The sequence below is a fragment of the Rhea americana genome, unplaced genomic scaffold, assembly GCF_003343005.1.
Source record: "Rhea americana isolate MKP2758 unplaced genomic scaffold, rheAme1 scaffold_110, whole genome shotgun sequence".
Classification (NCBI taxonomy): domain Eukaryota; kingdom Metazoa; phylum Chordata; class Aves; order Rheiformes; family Rheidae; genus Rhea; species Rhea americana.
In genome coordinates this window covers 3043153-3060386 of record NW_028185151.1, presented here as the reverse complement: position 1 = coordinate 3060386, position 17234 = coordinate 3043153, and the positions used below count along the sequence as shown (strand labels likewise).

General features: G+C 37.2%; 1 protein-coding gene across 1 annotated transcript in view; it reads left to right on the top strand.

Moving 5' to 3' along the window:
* Positions 1-4: 4 nt before the first annotated feature.
* NKAIN2 (sodium/potassium transporting ATPase interacting 2) overlaps positions 5-17234 on the top strand; it is a gene marked incomplete at its 5' end in the record, with an annotated part of 551052 nt that continues 533822 nt past the window's right edge. Inside the window, one exon of the mRNA XM_085314457.1 lies at positions 5-49. Coding sequence (XP_085170583.1) covers positions 5-49 — 45 coding nt within the window. The remainder of the gene's footprint in view (positions 50-17234) is intronic.

The following is a 17234-nucleotide window of genomic DNA, read 5'->3' as shown; positions in this document are numbered from 1 at the left end:
CTATTGCAGCGGGCGGTGCACGCTGGTGGCGGTGTGCGGCGCGCAGCTGGTGAGTGGCGGCGGGGGCGGCCCGCGGCGCGGGGGGCGGCGGGCGGCTCCCCCTGCCCGGGGGGAGCCGGGGCGGGGGGCGGGATACGCGCGGTATGTCGGGGTGGGGAGCCGCGTTACAGGTAGTTCCGCGGCGGCTTCGCCGGGGAGGCGGCGGTGGGCGCGCGGCGGAGTTAATAAACTCGGGCAGTTTTCCCCGGCGTGGGCGCAACTTGGTACCCGGTTTCCTGTGGCAAGCAGACATTTAGGTAGCCGCAGGTAAAGGAGGCACATGGTTATTTTAGGGGTGATGAACAGCTTGCGATCGGTCTGCTGTACAGGTGTGTGCGTATGAAGTAGTTACGCCTGAGCCTTTATGCAGATGCTTTTTTTGTTGTTGTTTTTTTTTGTCTTTCAGACTTATTGGCCAGTGTATGTTAACGTTGCCTCATTACATTGTTGCAGAAGTAAAACAATTCTATATTTATACATACATACGTGTGTATATGTATCTATATATACAGGGAACATGTGGCAGAACTTGTAAGCAGAGCTACCAGAGAAACTGTGCTGAGTTTAAAAAGTATGCAMGGAAATACAGTAACAAAGGAACTGCCCCAAAATAGATCTGCTTAGCGAGACCCTTAAACTGTGCAAATATATTGTGGTACTTGACAGACCCTTTGTCTAAAGTTAAGAAACTAAAGMAATGTCTTTTCCTGCATGGATTATTGTTATCAACACAGATAATGCGATGTGTAGAATTCCTTTGGATTCTGATGCAGTGACACATGGCTGACGACCTGTCAGTGAAATATGTCCCATTTCTTATTTTCAGTAGATCAACTGTGTATGTGCTGGCAGAACAGGTGCTGAAAGCACCTTTGTTAAGCAGTTAACCTTAGAGCAGGAAGGAAATAATTCATGTTACTCCATCCTTCTACCTCTTGCTGAATAGTTTTGCTGAGAAAGTGTTAGTCGGTATCAATGGCAACCAGCATTGTCGCCAATTCTTCTCCTGCAGACAGGTACTAAGACAGAAGGAAAAAAAAATAGGAAAAAAAGGAGAGAGAGGGAAAAAAAAAGATTTAGATTTTACTGGCCAAAGTCAGTACTACAGAATATGGGGAGAAAAAATAATGTGTTAGCCGATCAGAAATCCAAAATGCCTATTGTCTTTATATTAGTTGTAATCARTCTTTAATCTTTGTGTGTACTGGGAAGCATTTTATTTGCATATGCTTTTCTCCATGTGAGTTGTCTGATTCTTTGTAGCTGAATGTGTCTTTTCAGATGTGATTTATTCATGCACACTGTCTAAAAAAAGAATCTTGAAGTAGTGAATCTTGAGTGGAATGGTAGGAATGTAACCTTTTCCAGCAATTTGGAAACATAAAATTAATCACTGAAGTTCTTCAGGTCCATTTAAGTTTCAGGCATACTTTTCATTTTCTGCTGCAAAGGGAACAAAAATGGTTTAAATTGTACCTTTTATGAATAAGAGGTTGATTTTAAAATGAATCCAACAAACAGGAGATTGTGAGGACTATGGAATATGCTCAGATATAAAAATATTATTGTTTTGAAGGCTGTGAAAGAAAACATATTTGCTAACTCATGGTAAAAAAAAAAAATATGCACACGAACTCATGGTTAAAAACATTAACAGAAATATCCATAGGAATCTACCAGCAGGTGGATGAGTTAGTAAGCTGRTACAGAATTGTCTTAAGCAGTACTGTAAGCTTTTTAAAAGTGCTTGTGAACTACAATAGGTCAAATGCATAAATATTTTTAGAAAGTAAATACTGTGTTCTGGAGTAGCTTAAGCAAACTTCTAGCATTCTTTTATTTTCATAAACTGAAAGCAAACCTGGCAAATTTATTGAGCAAAGAAGAGTTTCTTTATTGTGCTAGCAATAACACAAAACCTCTGAATCACACTTGGTGTATGTAGTGACATGTAGATAGGTTCAAAGCAGGAATACTCAATTTACATGGGGAGGAAAAGCTGTTGGGAATGGAAAAATACTCTTTTCTCACTTCACAAAGRTTGCTTTTCATTTTTCTTCACATGCCATATACCATCAGATGGGAACAGGTCATGAGTTTTTCAGACTTAACTTTTTGAAGTAGGCCTTTGGCTAATCAGTTGTTATTACCTTTTAGGTAAAAGCTACTTAAAGGAGTAAGTACTGTCAAGATTTATCCTATTATTAGCAGCCATGATARTTTTCAGATACAAATCAAAAACAAAGGATGAAGAAGTCATCTGGTCCAATGAGATGGGGGGCGGAACCATTTCTACATTGATAATCATACTTAAATATATATATATCTCAYATTAACATCAGGATCTCTTATTATTAAAACCTTGCTTTCAGTTTCTAAAAGGTCATGTATGAAGCAGAAAATATACTTCCATTTGAGAAAAATAAGTTTGCAAAAAGAAAGATTTTACCATTTTTTAGGAAAACATTTTTTTCCATCTCTACAGAGGCTGGGTGTGGTTATCTAATTGGTCTTTGTAGGCCAATAAGTAGTACAATAAGTAAGATTGAGATATACTTCAGATCATTAGAGAAGGTGTTGAGTATCACGTATATACATGATATAGGTGTCCAGAAATGCACCAACAAAAAAAGAGGGGAGGGATGATTGTTTCAAACACTGATTTAGAGTAGAGTTACATCAACKTATGAGGGCCCCTGCAGAAAGAAGATTATTTTCATAATTGCATTTTAAGTGCTCATAGCTAAAGGAACATAACTATATCATCAGATTATCAGAAAGCTCAAGGAATGTTTCTTTTCTGAAGGGCATACTGGTCATTGCTCCCCATCTTATTAACATAYATACACCTTCCTGTTTGTGCTCTCATTTAATATGGAGAACAACCTTTGACAGCTCTTTTTCTCCTGTATTTGTAGCCAATGAGAAGATTTAACAGCAAGTAAGAGCTAATTTTGGTAACGTTAAGAACAAGGCATTACTTTTTGTTTACAAAGTTAATTATCTTAAAACATCTTGTAATTCTTCAAGATACTAATTTCAGTCTCTCTTGTCCTTCGTCCTTCGCAAGAGAACTCTGGGCATAGGATCTCCCTCTGCTCTTCTGTTGTGTGTCAACAGTCCTGGTTGCACTGTGAGGAACCCCCTGGCATTGCATTCCCTCCTTCACGTTCCGTCTTTTTGAATGTCTCCTTTTCTGTTCGTAGCTTACATCAGGAACAGGAATATCCTATTGCCTCAGCTTTTTAATAGCAGCAGCAGCAAAGGTGATGCTGCTGTGACTGCTGGTTTCAGTGCTCTTTGGACAGCTTCAAGAGCCACATGGAAGCCAGTTAGAAACTTTTTGTGTGTCCTCTATTGCTACTTAGGAGAAGTCTAGCAGTGGTGAAACAGAGAAAAAAGTAATCTTGTCAATTTAGAAGCCGTTCTCCCAAGTGTAATGATGAGAAAGGACAGGATTTCATAAGGAAATTTCAAGTCTTATGATTGCTGTATTGTTTCTGTTCATCAGGCGAAGATTGCCATACTCCCAAGGCTAATTAGATGCCTGGTATTTCAGCCTTTACAATGTCTTCTCTCAGTTTTGGTCTAAACTTATTTACCTTGTTCTTCTACTGTTTGCCTGTTGTAATCTCTTTTTTCTCCCCTCTAAGTAAACTGTAATACAATTCATATATTCTAGCTAAGTATTAAAATTTGTATAAAATTTATAAACAAACTTCATACATATTGAGGCCTAGCTAGTGATCCTAGGGTATTCTGTCTGATACCCTAAAGGAGCCTGTGTTATAAAGGGTACAGATTCACCGATTTCTGTAACACATGGAATTGCAAACACTGGTTTGCAATCTCTCCTTTCCTCACTAACACCCCACAGGATAGGGCATAAGCACCACATGGCGCTCTCTGCATATGACCTCTTCCAGTTGTAACTCTGGCTGAAGCCACTATCAGTGGTGTGTCCTCATACCTAACCAAAAGGAGAAAGACATCCAGCATTGCTAGGTGCTTTTGATATTACTGGCCCTAATTTTTATCTTTGCTTTCAGTTAGTGGAAGAAATGGTCAAATCTCTGATAACTTGTCTGGAAACACACTTGAGTTTCATGCGTTTCTACAAATGAATAGTGTGATGTAAGAGAAAATTCAGATATTTTTATTTCAGAAGCTGTATCAGCTGAGGTATTTTCTGTACTTATCTGTGATATCAGTGTCCAAAAACACATACCATGCTGCACCWAAAGACACATACTTGATCTGCTGCAAGGTTCAATGCAGGAAATGGATTACTTCCAAACTGGAAAGTAGTATCTGCTGTATGTGTTTTGTGACTTTTGGGGATATTGTCAGAGGTGCCAGAAATCTACAGTGCACACAAACCATTCTTCACTCTTACATTAGATTCTCTTTCAATTATTGCGTGCATTATAAAACAATGATACATTTAACTACAGAGAACAGAGCTTTGTTTCTTAGACAACAAGACTGTCTTGGTGTTTAGTCTTGTACATATTTTTTTAAAAAAAAACATAACAAATATTTCTCTGCTCATTTTATCTGCTATTGACAGAATAGCTGTAGGACTTTTTGAACCATCTTTGCATTTTTTCAGTGTTGTCAGGCTTTGTGGGTTGAGATTTTTCATGTTTAAAACTGAGGTCAATCACTTTGGGAATGGGGATCTTGGCAGGTTATGGTCTATATCAGAAGTCTACCTCACTAGTTTTGGCACAGTTTTATACCACAACGTCATGGCTTGAGAAAAGCTCATATTTTAACAATTTGCAGCTTGAATTGTCTCTGGACCTCAGAGAGTAAAGTGAAGGCATTAACAAACAACATGCCCTAGGATTAGCTACTCTGCAGTTCTACATAACAAATATTTTTTTTCTTCTTTTTTTTTAATATAGGTTCTTATATCATGCTGATCACCATGACAYGTAATAAATAACAGACCAGGCCAAATCACTACTGTATATAACTTTTTTTTCCCCTCTTTCTCCTGTGAGGATGTGCTAGTGAAATTTTTGGTGTCTGTTTCCCATTGGTGGGTTTTGGAGGTCTTGTTTTTGGATTTTTGGAGTTTTTTCTTTCATTGTGTTTCGTTGTCATTGTTCTAAATGGTTACCAAAAGCTGATTTATGAGACAAAGGTCTGCAATGGAAAATTTTGGTGGCATATACATSTTCCTAAACTTTCTGCTAGGAAAAATGAAATTAAAGAAATAGACTTTACATGTAAATAGAAAGTGATTTTGTTATTGCTCTTAGTGTGTAGATCTGAAGGTTTATCAATCTAGGAAAAAACTAGAATTKTTTTTTGAGTTTTAGGTAGTACTTATTTCAGTCTTTGACATACTCATTTTCAAAGGTAGGCAACAACTGGCATCTATGTCTTCTTTAAAATTCTACATTTTGCTTTGTTTCAATTTTGTCAGGAAAGAAAGTGAAAGTGTTAGTTTCATTATATCCAAAAACATTATGATCCCACTATCTATGAAAAGGAAACAATCTTATGAATAACAGACTTGAAAAGATGTATGTTTTTGGAARCTATTGTATAATACTACAGAGCTGATTTTGAGATGTTGCTGGGAATRTATAAAACAAGGACTAGAGCATGAATTCAGAGAGCTGACATCTTTTGTTGCTGTGAAAGAAATATGTAGCAAACTTTTAAAGTTATATGATACCCTGGTAGAGAAGTAAACACTCTTTCTATTCTAGTCTTGAGATGAAATACCACAGGTTCATAATCAAGTTGTTTATTTCTTGACAGCTTGAAGTCAAAAATAGTGATGCATAAAAAAATGGATATTGTCAGAGGTAATAGTCGATTATGTAATTTAATTGTAATGGATTGACTTTCTCTGTGAATGGTACAGTATATTTTTTCACAGAAATGTGAATGAATAATAATAATTGTGAATAMTGAATTATATACTTCAAAAAAAGCAGAGCATGTTGTTTTAAGTTATACAGGTTAAAAACAAACCAAAAAAAAAGAGACATGGACCAGATGAATAACAAGTCTAATCCGCTGCTTCTTGAAGCTGAACTCCCGCAGAGTTCAGTGAGCAAGCTTAAGGGTCAGCGTTCGGATGCTCTGATGATGGGCGTGGTGGAAGGGTTTAAATAGATTGGGAGCAGGAGAGGTGCATAAACTGCCTGAGTATAGGGACCTAGAATATCTAGCTAGGTTAGACATGTGGTATAGCCATGAGGCAAATCTTTGGCAGTAAGAATTAATTTTGTATTGACTGAAATTTGAGCTAGCAACTTGAATGATGAGCAGCAGAGTTTTTGTTTGTTTTCAGTTTCTTTACAAAAAAGCACTAACTAAGCATTTCTGAAAGATACCAAAAGCTCTCTATAGTCATTCTGTAGCCAGTGGAGGGGAGTCTATCATTTTATAGTCAAGAACAGGAATATTCTGTGTTGGGAGCAACTTTACTGTYCTGGGCTGAGGTGAGGGAATGTATGAGTGCAGCATATAAGTCTTGTAACAAATGCTTGGTGATGTAGATGGGTTTTTTTCTAGGCAAGAGTAAATTCTGTTGGGTCTTCTCAATGCCTTGGTGTAGCTGATGAGGGTATTTTAAGCATCCATTAGACATGGGACTCATTCAACATCTAGTCTCAACCAGGGTGAAGATTTGAGGCTGTGATACTTCCCTGGGCTCAGGGACTTGTTGGATTCAGCCAGTGTCTGCTCTGGAGGCTTCCATCAGCACCCAGTGAATTACCTGGATATCCTTGTACTCTCCAAATGCCTTTTTAGTCCCATGACTTCAGTGAGCTGAAGAGATCATTCAAGGTGTGCAGTGGCTATAGCTAATGACATTTTTTGAGAGAAGATGTATCAGTGGATTTCTCCAAGTTTTGCTTAAGTTTTGAAGTCTAAGTCATATTTAGCAGAGGATGATGTTAATGAATATTTTCATATTTGGGTGAATGTGAGGGTGTTCATAGTCTGAGTAATTTAGGATAATCTCTCTAGGCCTCTTTGGTCAGAAGAGGGACTTCTACAGAGGGCAGGTCAGAGTGGGTAAGGTCCTTTAGAGATATTTCTTAAGTAAAGTTGTCTTTCAGCTTAAGAAAGCATTTGAGGGTGGAGGGAGGGAGGAGGAAATTACAGTCTTATGTAATGTTGTCACCATAGTGTTTATTATTTACATTTTTCCTTCCTCTGGCATTTTTACAAGTCATTTTACTGAGAAGTTTTTGACATTAGGGACAAGTGTGATCCAAAAATTGAGAAATGCTGTTTTGGAAAGATGTTTGTCATTTCACTAAGTATGTACCTTTAAATCCCCTGTGCTTTCCATTCTTCTATAACCACTTATTGATGCTAAAACCAAATTGATAAACAAAACTAATTTATGCTCACTTTATTTTTTAGGCTATTTTCTGTTGTCTTCCTACAGGGGTGAAGAAGACAGAGACTGCTGTAAATAATGTGTGATCAGAAAGAAATACACTGAAAACACGATAATTTTAAAGCGTCAAATAGCTCATTGTCCTCCAAATTAATCCTCATTTATTTTTTTCATTATGATAAGTGAAAGGGAGGGACCATTGAGTGCTATCTGACTTGTAAAGTAGATGGACACAATGGTTGAAATGACATTTTCTTGTCACTGCAGTAAATAACCATTTCACAGTTTGTTATTTAATCCTCTCTCCCCACACATATATGTACCAGCTGGATGGCATCTGAGAATTATCAGTCTATAACCCTCCAATAGAAATGACATTTAGAAGAAAAATTACTGATTTTTGTGTTCACTAAAAAGTAAACATGCATATCTAATAGATCTATTCACTGCAGATCATACTTATGCATTTTTAATAAAAACTTGATTTTAATTCATACATAACTTATGAGAAATGTTTATCAGTTTAGAGCTCTGCTGATTCCCACTTACATGTTTACATATATCAAGATACCTTGAAAATGCCTTTCATTTGAAGCTCAGATTAACCTTTCATACACAAACTTGCTTCTCTTCTGCCTAAGTAATGATATAAGGTTTATAAAAAGTATTGATTATTCTGATTACTAAAGTCAGTGGAAGTATTATTGATATAAATGCATCTCAGATTTTTCTATATGACTTATGGTAACAACTTTCTAACAACTTTTCTTTTTCTTTTTTTTTCCATGATATTTTTATTGAGTTGGGATTTCTAGGCTGTGTCTCTATTGGAAAAGAACATTTTACCAGTTACATCAATGTGGATAGGAAAAGTCTATCATATCCCATATTCATATCACAACAGACTGAGGTTTGGTTTCCTCATCCTTCTTTTCTCCTGAAGAGTCTCAGTAGAGCTGTGTACAGAAGGCAGCATGTGAAGTTAATTCTATTATTTCTGAGCAAAATGTCAAAATTATGATGTCTCTCATCTTTACATTTTGCATCACCTTTCAGAAAGCAAAAATGCAAGACCATTTGCAGATGGTGGGAGAGAGAGTCACGCTATCTCACTTAAATGTGTAACATATAGGCTCTGAATCACCTTCTGGAGGTGGCAGCCTCTTTCCATTGACTCTGTAGGGAGCTTTGAGCTGGTGCCCAGTTAGAAATGTGAAGCTCCAGCCTCTCTTCTGCATGCACCATTATTCTCTTCATTTTATAGTTATGTCTGCTTACCTTGGATGGTCGCTTCGCAGCAACTACTGAAGAACGCGGCAATACTGTATGACAGATTAAGATGAGAGAAGACCACTAATTGTCCTACAGTGGCAGTTTAGCRAGGACAGGATAAAACATTGCTACTTAGAATTTAGGCAGAATAAACAAGAATGATGTACAACATTTCTCCTGGATGAATGGAAGTGATGTTAGAGGCCTAGAACGAGGGTCAGGGTGCTGCCCCTCTTCACCTCAAGTAACATTTATTCTCTGTGAGTGATCCCATAGTAGTACATGAAATCAGTTTACAGGAGAAGATAGTATTGAGAGACAGAGGGTCTTGAACCTGAGATACTGATTAATATTTGTGTCAGAAAGCTTCGAAACTAAAATAATTCCTTTCTAGGTGACTCACACCATGGGTCAATTTACTAATTAAAAATTCCTTTAAACTTCTCCATAGAAGGACTGCTAATTGGCCCTCAACAAGTATATTCTTCTCATTTGAAGATAAAAAGCTTTTGTGAGGATAGGAAGATAGATGCTACGACATCTCTCTAGAACAATGCATGGAGCTTTGAAAACCCATTCTCTAATAATTATACAAAATGTGAAGTTTGCAAATTTTTGCCATGGTCAACAATGGCCCAGCATTTTCCATTATTCTCTGGTCACAGAAAGTTTCTGTGGCAGGCTGTTCTACTACAAAGCATAGAAACAAAAGGAGAAAAAAAGCCCGTTGTATATTACTGCCTTCACAAAGCCACAAATACATTATACTCAAGATACTATTTATTGTGCACTTGAGCCACCAATGACAAAGGCACTGTGAGTAACACTGAATATCAGGCAGTCATATGTCATTACATCACTATTCAAACTGGATGAGCAAATGACAGTAAAACAAATGGAAACATTAGCAGTTAAGGGAATGCAAAGAAACAAGAGGCTGCTCAAAAAAGAATAATTTAAAATACAGATGTTATATTTGTTACAGCAAATTTTCTTCATTTGCTGTAAAGTTGATTTTCCCTTTTTTAAAGTTCTTGGCCACTCCCACCTCATGCACTTTAAACCAATTTTTTTTTTTTTTTTGTTTTCTTTGACACTAGTAGCACTCATGAGCAGTGACAGCAGCTGATAACAAGCCAGATGATGGCACTGGTAGTGTGAACGTAAGACATAGGTTTCAGTGTATCCTGAAAAGAGGGTGCACTGTCTTGGATTTTATCAGGCTTGTTTTCCTGGGTGTGGAGCTGGCAGTAAATTTGGTACTTGCAGAGGAAAGATCACGACAAACTGGAGCTGGATGCAGCAGCGAGCAGTATACCTAGAAATTGCTGCTGCTCCTGGCAGCCTCTCAAAATAGTAAGAGGGGGCTGCTGCCTCGTACTTTTTGTTGTTGTTTTGGGGAGGAGATTTTTTTTTCCTGAAAAACCGTCATCCAGATTTAGGGTCATAATGGCAGGTACAGAAGAAAGTTGTTGCCCTCAACCACTGGAATAGATGGTGTCTGTACTGCATAATGCTAAACTGTGCTTTTTCAGATGCATAATAAAAGTTATTTATGGACGCCGATAAAGTGGTATCTGTTGTATAATATCACAGATAGGCATAAGGACAATAACAAAAGGCAGCTGGTTTAGTAAGCTCTATTTGCTGCAGAAATGTGCTGTTCTTTGCAAATTGAAATAAAAATGTTGAGGGGGAATGTTGTGGTTTTTTGTGGTTCCTGCCATTAGCAATCATTCTTACTTTGCAGTATGCTTATAAAGACAATTATGTGGGTCCCATGTCAGTATTATATTTGTCATGGCTAGCTCCTTATTAGAGGACAGCTGCTCCTCTTTGCCCAGAACATGGGCGTAACTACCATGGGTGATAATAAAAGTTATGAGTGTATCTCTCCTCTGCGTTACACCAAAGGTAATGGTGGAGATCTCTTGGCTTCAGTTAATTGACACAGGTGTAAAAGCAGAAGGAAGCAGTGGTGAATCCAGGAATGCTCAGATGCTTGTTCAGAGGTGGGTGGAGAGCAGTGTCTGCAGAACAAGTGCAGTGTGTTTGCAGTGCTTGTAATGATACTTACAACTTCCAGCAATTAATATCTTGGTTTTATACTAAATGAGAAAGAAAGGCAATGTCAAAATACACATGAGTCAGATCATGTCAGATCATGCTCAGTGCCTTAACTAGAAGGTCAAATACTCCGGTCCCCATCAGCCTAGAGCAGCCGTGAGGAATCTTAGTGCCCAAGAGATGTTTTCAAGTTGTAAATGCAATACAGTAACTCCTCAGTCTCTTTATAATTCCACCTGGATTAGAAAGGGGTGAGCAGCAGATTCCTCCAAAGTTCCCCAGCTGCTATAATAGTGTTTTGGCTGCTGTAACTTCTGGTGGGAACCAGATGGATTTGGAACAAGAAAGAATGTAGAAGTGGCATAGTGCCATCGTAATGAGGTTAAGAACTGATGTAAGCTCTGCCAGAGGAAACCATTTGCCGTAATGGCAAGGTTTGTTGGTCATGCCAAACCCGTGAGTGTGTTCTCAAGAACCACCTCTTGGCATTTTAGCTTTTGTGATGATATGCGTATGCAGTACCCTTAAGCAGCTGGCTTTCTCAGCTCACATCTCTGATGTGTACAGCTCAGGCTGGCTTAGAGTAACCCAGTGCCTCTATAGTCAAGTAGGTGTTCCTTTTCTTGCTGCTTTTTGTATTTTTTTTTCAAAATTTGAGTAAACTAGAAGTTTTTCTGCAATATTTGGAGTGACTAATTGGGCTTCTGAATGTGGACAAAACCTGGTTATTTTAGGAAGGTGAAAACACTGTTCTTAAAATTGCAGCATCTATTCCAGACAGTTTTCTTACTAATTTAAGACTAGACAGTTATACAAAACTACAATGATGAATAGATTGAATGGTTAATATCTGATATTTCATTTTATAATTATACCATTTTAAAATAGCTGGCTTTTGACACATTACTAGTATCTTTTAGCATGAATTGGAAAACCCAGTTTTAGATCAAAAAGTTTCTAATTAAAGTTTGAGGTCTCTGGAGGATGATTACATTGAAGGTCCCAGCTGCTCTGATATTCAGTGCAAGTATTAGCACATTCAATAACAGTGGCTTTGGGGAGGAGACATTCATTTGCCCTCACAGCTGGACTGATAGAATGATCAAGAGAGAATTGGGGAATGGTAAAACAGCTAGTYGTAAACTTAACTCTTTCCTTTCATTCTTTCTTCTCCTTCTTTTTTTTTTTTTAATAATAGTCTGAGGTATTTTACGTCTCTGTAAAAGAGAAAATTGGTAGTCCCAATAAATGTCAGAATTATACCTTATGACACCTCTCTCAGGCTGTTTGGAAGATGTGTCTGTCATAACTGAAATATATTTTCCCTTTGAACAGGTTGGCACAAGTTTAGGTATGATAGATACAAACCTTATATTTTAACCTCTCCAGACTTCAGGAGAAATTTATTCTAGGTGTTACACCTCAGCCTGTGCACAAATTAGGACAAGATTTTATCTGATCTCATAGATGTTCTCCTGCACTGGTACCATCCAGATTGTGGCTGGGTTTGGGGAGAGACTGAAGAGTGTGTATTCAGTATCCACCCTGTAAGCTGCGAATGGAGGAAAACGGGGCTAAACTATGGCTGCACTGTGCTTAACCCAACACAGAGTCGTATACTGATTTGCCACATACAAATTCTTTAAGTGTTATATGCAATTCTCTCCGAAATTGTTTTTCTCACTCACTTAATTCAGCAGGAAAATAAGGAAGAAAGCATGTGCTCATGCAGAGACCTAAGACTCTGGCAGTAGGTCTTCTCTGATCTTCTTCGGTGGAGCCTTGTAGCTCAGGAATTTTACATTTATTTTGAAGATGCAAGGCTTGGTTAAGAGTATGCAGAGGCATGCCTACTGAGGGAAGGGATAGATAATCTTCTAGGATCTTCTGAATGTAAAGTGCCAACTTGCATTTGTGAGGAACCAGTCTTGACAAATGATGTGGTCCCTCTTAATTCTGCATTCCTAATTGTGCATGACTTTTCTGGAGTGGTCTTTTCCTGGAAAGGTGGGTAACTATTAATTTCTACTAAACCTGTTGTGCTTTTCATGATAGCTATATTAAAACTTGTATAAGGTCAGTATGCTAATGCCAACACCTGAACCCCTTTAGAACATCCAGTTTGATCAAGATAATAGATGCTTAGTGAATACTTTTTTAAAAGGTCAAAAAGTAAAGATAATTTATTTACTTCAATTGAAATTCAGCAGGTCTTAGGTTAAGGTGAGGGACAAAGAAAATAATTCTCTAGAATTATACTATACTTGTCAAGATATTGATCAATAGTTGTCTGAACATGAGCTGTTAGTGAGCCAAAGAGTGGTTTTACAAATTTACATAAATACTTATGATTGACAGTTCTTTTTGTTATATTGATCCATTCAGATTTTCATTCCACATTTTGCCTCTGCATTAGCATTTCAAGAATTTTAAACCATCTCCATTCTTGATTAAAAATGAGTTAGAAATTTCTATATTTTATTTAATGTTCCTACGGTATAAGAAAATAAATGTTTAACATAATTAACATGCTAGTTTCATGAAATAGAATATTTTAGACTACAAAGGTTTTATTGGATACCCTGTACTGTGAGTACTTCTACCATGAAGAGGTTTGTCTTGAAAAGAAAAATGCAATGTGTAGTCATTTAATAATCACTGAAGGAAGATATATGTCTATGAAGTTCTTCTAACAAAAGTATTCATATTTGCAAAATACTATATAGTTTCTTCTTTTCTATTATAACCTCTTGCTTGTTGTGTCTGTTTTGCAGCCTCACTATGACTGCAGAATTAATACAAGCTCTTTCACTAGCCAGCTACTATGAAGTAGTACTTCTAGAGCATGATATTGGAGATCTGTGTGATTTTCTGTGCTTCTTCCTTTATTCACTGGCATTCTTTCCCATCCCCACAAGCACCTGAGAGGAATTTACATCAAGTACTTCAGTTCCTAGGCTGCCTGTCACAGTGGTGTTGTAGGCAGGTGTCCCTAGGGGGAACTCAGTGCGCTTTGCTAATATTTAGCATGCAAACTGATCTTAGGTGCTCTAAATCATGCTCTGGATAACCAACGTATCTGTTAACTTGATAGGCTCCTAAATTGGGTGTCTAGAGTACCCAGAATACCTACACTTTCACCCTCTCCCCCCACCATCTGGTGTATACTTCCCTGTGCTAAGTGTAGAATAGCTTACAATTTTGAGAAAATTGGGTTCGTTCTGTATGACATTTCAATGCCTTCACCTTAGTAATCATTTCAGTTGTGTAGTGGCGCTGATTAGCTAGGATTTGCCTGGGCCGTCTATAGCCCAGGGTCGTTTTGGTGGCATGCTGACAGAGGACCTGGAGAATAACAGACGGCTTTCTAGGGACTGTTATTACTTGCACGGTGTATCTGCCAGGTTCATATACTGTCCTTGGGACTGGCCTAAAGGAAGTAGAGTTTAAAGGTAAATTCTTACACAGTTCACCCCTGTCCACTCCACATCCACAGCCCCCTGCCCCTCACCTATAACCAGAGTCCTTAAATTATAGTATTTCCTTATGGATCTGCACAATACATTAAGGAGGAAAAAAACAAAAACAAGGTATTTCTTCAGACTTACTTATTTAATAGCATAGATATAATTATAAACAGGAAAACTGTGAACAGAGTTAATAAAATTCATCCTTATAAGGACTATTTACTCTCATAATGGTGACTGAGGTTCTGCTTTTCAAGAGCTGACAAACACTAATGGAGTGTGTGAGAGCAGTTTTCTTTCATATCTCATTTTTGTCACTGCTCATATCTTTTAACTACTCAGGTCCTACTTGTACTGCTTCCTTAATATGTATTGATATTAAGAAAAGGTAGACTGAGCCATTGCTTATTTGATATTTGTGGTATTAGATTGCCTTCTGCTGCTACTGTGAGGAATACAATTTCTGTAACTATAAACTAAGCTATAGAAAAAGTGAGGATTACCTACTAGGTAGCTATTAATAAACATGAGGATTTCTGGACAGAATCACTCTTTGTAATCCTTTCTATGTCCGTGAGTCTTAATAAATCTTCTTGGCTGTAGTAACTCAGTGATCTACTTGGTGATAAGACAATGTGTGGTCAAACAAATCCTCCTGCATTTCATTGGACTACTGCCTTTTTTCCTATAGGCTTCTGTGCTTAAAAATGCAAGGGGAATATTGCAAAGCAGAAAAAAATGATGCGGAGAAGCTCCCAAGAAATATTGCGCCTGTTGGGGAAATGCATCTTTGGCAAAAGGAAATGTATTGATGTAAGTGACTGGAATGGCAGTAAGGCTTATTAATTTGAAGAAGTGYAGTTAGGAAAATACAAAAAGTGATTTCTGACAAATTGATAGAGATACCCTAAAGATATGGAGGGAAGAGAAAGGAAATATAACACATCAGAGAAAGAATTGACTTTGAATTTTAGAATTTTAATTTCACGGGGCTGTCTTTCCCTCARACAAGCCTCTTTTTATATGGCTCCAAAATTTAAAATGTCAGAATAAATGACAGCTTTTCAGGAGTTTATAGTCTAAATGAGAAAAAAGGAGTTAAAGGAGGTGTGCTAGTGTGAAGCATTTGTTTGAAATATGTACAGGAAAAATGGATATATCTCAATGATGTGTAAATATGTCATATTTAGCATCAAATTCATATTTGGAGCAGTGATGTGTCAGGAACTAGAGGTGTACTGCAGTACATACATGGTAACCTTTATCTTGATCTATCGCAGAGTCGGTGACTTTCAGGAAAAAAATTCATACATTTTTACAGCTTTAGCTGGAAAACTGGACTTAAAGGGAAAAGATTGATAGATGTAGATTTAAGATGTAGATAGATTGTAGATGTAGGTTTAAGACTCTGTCTTAAACCATATCCTGACTAATGGGTAAGTATAAACAATGAATTACGTGTCCATTTTCAGCAGAATGTTATAACAAAGGAGACAGCAATTAAGCAAATATGTGTGAATGAAATCATAACCATGAATGTATGTACTGTGAGTCTTAAAAGTAGAATCCTGTTGAATTGCACAGAATCATATTCTCCTACACTGCATTGGTGGTACTCAAGAATCTGGGAGAATGAATGATGAGTCTGATATTAATGGAAATATATTAAAATAGATATGACTTTATCTTGATGCATGTGTCACAGGTGAATTTGTATTTAGCAGTCTGCTAGGAGCAGAGCAAGTGATAAATATTTCATATTTATTTAACTGAATGAAGTGGGAAGCATAATGACCTTCATTCTACCTCTTTCTACTATTATTATCAATGTTATACTGTTAATTTGGGAGAAAGAGGAAAGAGAGAAGAGAAAAAGAAAACGTAAYCTAGGCAATAAGTGGAGGACCCTGTTAGGAACGCAGAAATACAGAACTCCACTTCAGAATTAGTCTAAACTCAGGAATCAAATACAGATGGAGAGTTTTCATTGCTGTTTTTTGCTAAAAGAGGATCTAGTTGATTTTGGCCATTATTTAGAAGCATTATAACAGCTCCCTGGGGAGCAGAGAGGTCTGTAGAGAAATGAGGGACAGTCAAATTGTAGCACAYGCAGGGCTTGCTTTTGTTATTCCAATAACCAGTACTGCTGACCAGCAGAACTGATGTTTTCTCTGGTGGAGAAATATCCTGCATTTCTGTTCAGAGGCTTGCTTACCTAAGAGAGAAGTCAGCTGAGCCATTTGTTATGTGCATGGAAAAAATACTTCTAGCTTATATGTTCTAACAAGAACATGCACTTCAAACTTGTTTTGTAGAAAACTTTAAAAGATGCTTATCCCAATAATTAGAGATTGTGAAGTAGTCTTTGGTTTATGTTGAATATACTTAGAAAATCTAAAAAATTCAAGCTTCAGCTCAGATTCTAACATAAAGAAATCAGCATAAAGTGAGGACCTTGTGTCATGCCAGTGAGATAGCCTGTATTCATAAATTGCGTAAACTTTGATTTTAAAGCAATATTAAGCCCACAGCAGCAAGGCATATAATGAAGGAAATAATGTATTATAAATGGACAACCTTACTATTTCTTAAGAATACCTACAGTGAGAGATCTTTCAGTTAAGGCAGTAGTTTGCAAGTTTTTCCTACCTCTTAAGCCTGTTCTTCTTTGCTTTTTATACTCAACTTACCAAATCATTTTTTTCTCATTTTTGCATTCATTTTTGTTAAGAAAGATATGTTCTGTAGTTGTTATATGTTTGATTTTGTGATGGATTAATTCTTTCAAATTTCAGCTTTTAGCTCTGCTTTTTCCCACCTCATTTTGAATAGTTATTTAAAAATATCTGTTTGTTTCCTGCGCTTGATCAATCACCACTCAAAGGTTCTGTTCAAAATGTAAATATTTACTAATTCCCATAAAGTTTTACTGATATGATATTGAAGAGATATTGATGCCTTGTAACTTATTAAGCTAAATCATTTTCTCATAATTTGCTCTTCTGTACTTA